The sequence below is a fragment of the Mycetomoellerius zeteki genome, unplaced genomic scaffold (assembly GCF_001594055.1).
Source record: "Mycetomoellerius zeteki isolate Tzet28-1 unplaced genomic scaffold, Tzet1.0 scaffold39, whole genome shotgun sequence".
Taxonomy (NCBI): Eukaryota; Metazoa; Arthropoda; class Insecta; order Hymenoptera; family Formicidae; genus Mycetomoellerius; species Mycetomoellerius zeteki.
Genome location: NW_017257381.1, coordinates 1,104,661 through 1,108,566, shown reverse-complemented (window position 1 = coordinate 1,108,566; position 3,906 = coordinate 1,104,661). Strand labels below are relative to the sequence as shown.

Below are 3,906 nucleotides of genomic sequence, written 5' to 3'. Positions count from 1 at the left end.
CGTCGTGAATAAACATGCGCCTGTAGATAATGTTCCGGCATTATTTGTATACAAGGAAAATTTGCATTATAATTTTACCGGTAAGTCGATCGAAAGAAAAAGGAATGATCATTATTTTCTACTGTATCAGTGTTTAATTCAATCTATAGGGCACAACTTGAGCGATACGGGACAAGTGAACGAAACACTTTATAAGTGGGTGAATGCGGAACGTTTTCCAACGTTTCCGAAAGTAACAAGAGGAAATATAAATCAATTATTCTTAACAAATAAGAATCTCGTTTTAGCGGTGGTGGAAGAAAATCAATTGGAAGAGGTCGCGCCTGATATGCTGAAATTCAAAAACATGGTTGAATCTGTGATCAAGACTAAACGAAATAAGTATCATGAGTACGTTTGTCACATTTATCAGACAACTTTTTGATAAAAGTAAGAAGTGAAAGTAAATCATCGTTGTGTTCAGTCATTTTCAGTTTGGTTGGATAGGTAGTCCCAATCTAGTCAACAGCATAGCAATGATGACACTACCTATACCGAGCTTACTTGTGATAAATACAACTACTAATCACCATCATATTCCTGAGGATGAAATAGAAAAACTAACTCCATACATAATAGAAATGTTCCTAGAGCAGATTCGCAACGAGAGTGCTCCGGTATAATATTAACGTGTACTTCATATTTGCTATTTATTCGATCTGTTAAAAAAATACGCGTTTATAAGTATTTATGTATTTTCATCAGCGATATGGTGGCAACAATTGGCTAGTACGTAGTTATAGAAAATGGTTCGAAATGAAAACTGTTCTGACTTCAATGTGGAAGGGCAATCCTCTCTTGATGATGGTCCTGCTTGGATTACCGTTTGGATTTCTGTCGTTAATATGTTACGGCATTTGTTGTCCAGATTTATTGGACGCGAACGACGATGAAGATGGTAAAATTCTTTTTATTTCTTAGGAGATTAATTTTTACATAAAAATTATATATATGGTCATTTTATATTTCTTTCAGAGAATATTGGGACACATCATATGAAGAATGATTAAGAATAGTTACTATTTAATAGGTATATTATAATAGAATTCCGAGACACATTTTTCATTAAGTATAGTGTATATAAACGCTTATGATTACAATATGTTTTTGACAAAAATTTGCCAAAGCAGTTTTAAGATTGCGAGAATTTTTATACAATGATTCATATATTTTTGATTCCATATTACAATTTATTTTTCCATTTCGTACATATAGTACTGATTTCTTTTATGTGCTGTATATATAACAAATATTATGTGTATCCCTCGAGACAATACGATCTACCGAGTTAAGCGAATATGTACACACTGAGAAAAATTTGTTTTTTAACACAGCTTTAACAAAAAGAGAATGTAATATATATCAAAAATTTGTATATTAAACACGATTGTTCATATAGTTTGTAAAATCGTATTAAACATCAAACTAAACATTGGTTTTTGTATATGTATGGATAAAATAATGATAATATTTAGCATTATGCAAGTTGTGCGAAACTGTTGTTTGTTGTATTGTGTAGACCGGAAGAGTGATTGTGATTTCTTTTTTAGAATGAAAAATAATTATATGTTCCCTGAATGTATTTATATGTATAAAGAAAGAGAGATCTAAAGAGTAAATATTTCTCCAGATTTATTATTATTACTACTATTATAGAGAAATGATATGTAGTTCTGTATAGAAATGGTTGATTCTGGAAAGTGTGTTGGAAAAATGGAAGATTATAAGGTGAATAGTAATTTCCAGATATATATGCGACATATTTAATAGCAAAGTGAATGGTAATGTTGATCAACTCTTGTGTCTTACTATCAAAATTCAAGTGATAGTAACTTTTTTATTTCAGTACAGCATAAAAATAATATTACTAAGCAAAAAGTAGTGAATATTGTAATTTCTGTAACTTACTGCACATATGAATCATGAGCATCGCTTCTAATTTAATCGATTTCAGATGTAAAATTTATACAATTGCTACAAGTCCATATCATCGTCGAAATCCATAGCTGCTCTTCTCCTGTCAAACTGAAAAATAAAATTTTGTGATTTTGTTACTTTCTATACTTTTTCAAATGCACGATTGTATTATAAAATTATATTAACTTTGACTGTTGTCTTCCTTTGCGTTTGTTGATTCACATTTTCGAGTAAATTGATTAGTTCTTTCTCTCCAAGTTTGCCAGGTAGTTGTCCACGTTGTGCCATGTTCAAAAGCATTTCTTCCACCATTTTGCCCTTCTCAGGCTTTCCAAGGCAAAGTGTATTCACTATCCATAAATATACAATGTTATAAGCTATTAATACCATATCTCAATGATATTAATAATAAAATAAATTTACATCTTGCTCTAGCTGACTGATCCAACACTTGGGTTAATATAGCATGCTTCATCTCTTCCATTTGTTGCATTCTCTCTTCCATCGCTTGTTTATCGTTGACATTGTTACCCTAAAACAAAAACATACCTATATTTAAACAATTTTAATTCCATGAAATTCATATAGAATAATATGTCACAAGTAAACTTATAAAATATTATAGTTTTTTAATGTTGGAAATATAATACAAAGCATAGAGATAAGTACTGGACACTGATCTCAGCAGTGAAGGTTTGGAAGTCAGTGAAAATATACTCAAATTAAGAAGATCTCTCATTGGAATGAAAAGAATTATTTACAATTATATAAAGAAGTTAAAAAAAAAATGATCCGAGTATAACAACATATTCAGAATTTTAACATTCAGGTATCATATAACCTCAAGAGGTATTGAAGACATAAATACTAAAAATCAGTGGGAGCTCTCATCGCTTTTACTAAATTTATGAATAACTTTTTAAGGTACTGTAGAATGACACACACATGGAGTTTATGTATTTTAGTCATCCAAAAGAAATGAAATAATTATTAATGCGAATAATTTATTTTTCATTATTAGCCTTAAATTCCAAAATATAAAATTAAGTGAAGTCTCGTAATGCTTACTTTGTACTGAGCTTGCAGTTGAGCCAGACGTTGCTGTCGTAACGCTTCAAGTTCCGGGTCTGACATATTTGTTTTCGTATCTTTTTAGAGTTTTCTCAAGATTTTATCGCGAATTTTACTTTATCGTGTTATATCGATATGTAAATTTATCTGAATGATCTAAATATAAATCATGCCCAATCCTTCTCTATTTTCACTGCACACTGCCGTCACAGTATAACCAGAGAGAAACCTAAGAGTGGACATCCCGTCCTTTTTCGTGTACCAAAGGGTACCTCATAGGGTAATGTCCACGTTTTTGTGGTTTCTTTCCGTACTATTACTTGGATTAGACCATAGACATATAAGATAGACCCAGCATTAGCTATACTATACCTGAGTTTGGCAAAACGGTGCGAGAGACAACTGTATTTTTTTTTCCACCAATTGATTCATCTCATTATTCTGTTCATAAAAGTATTAAGGTACGATTATCAAAAAATTAATAGATTACGAGTTATTTAATATTTTATGTCAATATGTGCCACAATGAAATATAAAATATCTCGTAAACTATTGGTTTTTTGATATCGCTACCTTAATACTTTTATATGCAGAATAATTAGAGGAATCATATTATGTAAAAAAATTTGTATAATTCCATTTAAAAAAATGACGACCTTCAAATAACTTTGAAAATCGGCCTGAAGATCAAAATCATTAGCACAGATAAATGACCCCCCCATTGTCCTGAACAAGTTTTGTCTGAACTATTTTTCTGTATCTGCCTTACCGACGGAGAAATTTGGATGGGTCCCGTAAAATGGCTCACCGTGTATATAATACATAATACGCGCGATTTCTGTACTATGTGATTGGTCACGCCATTGTGAGGGGATTTCG

The 3,906-nt window shown here is 31.1% G+C and overlaps 2 protein-coding genes across 2 annotated transcripts in view; one reads left to right on the top strand and one right to left on the bottom strand.

The window, feature by feature from the left end:
• Nucleotides 1–1,154, top strand: part of Tmx3 (Thioredoxin-related transmembrane protein 3) — a 2,956-nt gene extending 1,802 nt beyond the window's left edge. Inside the window, exons 6-10 of the mRNA XM_018453575.1 lie at nt 1–80; nt 150–390; nt 464–656; nt 745–937; nt 1,015–1,154. The exon at nt 1–80 is cut by the window's left edge and continues 9 nt beyond it. Coding sequence (XP_018309077.1) covers nt 1–80; nt 150–390; nt 464–656; nt 745–937; nt 1,015–1,049 — 742 coding nt within the window. The 3' untranslated portion in view covers nt 1,050–1,154. The remainder of the gene's footprint in view (nt 81–149; nt 391–463; nt 657–744; nt 938–1,014) is intronic.
• An 842-nt stretch (nt 1,155–1,996) lies between these two features.
• On the bottom strand, nt 1,997–3,312 carry PDCD-5 (programmed cell death 5). The gene is made up of 4 exons (XM_018453573.1): nt 3,025–3,312; nt 2,380–2,488; nt 2,143–2,306; nt 1,997–2,064 (listed from the first exon to the last, which is right to left on the bottom strand). Exons 1-4 carry the CDS (start codon nt 3,088–3,090, stop codon nt 2,014–2,016), a joined length of 390 nt encoding a protein of 129 aa, XP_018309075.1. The 5' UTR covers nt 3,091–3,312; the 3' UTR covers nt 1,997–2,013.
• Between the last annotated feature and the right edge of the window lie 594 nt (nt 3,313–3,906).

Excerpts from the sequence above, each read along its gene's own strand:
- PDCD-5 (XM_018453573.1), bottom strand. The coding sequence starts at position 3,090 with ATGTCAGACCCGGAACTTGAAGCGTTACGACAGCAACGTCTGGCTCAA. Across the intron at positions 2,307-2,379 it reads TCAGTCAGCTAGAGCAAGAT|TGAATACACTTTGCCTTGGA; the intron begins GTAAATTTATTT and ends ATTTATGGATAG. Across the intron at positions 2,065-2,142 it reads AAAGGAAGACAACAGTCAAA|TTTGACAGGAGAAGAGCAGC; the intron begins GTTAATATAATT and ends TTTATTTTTCAG.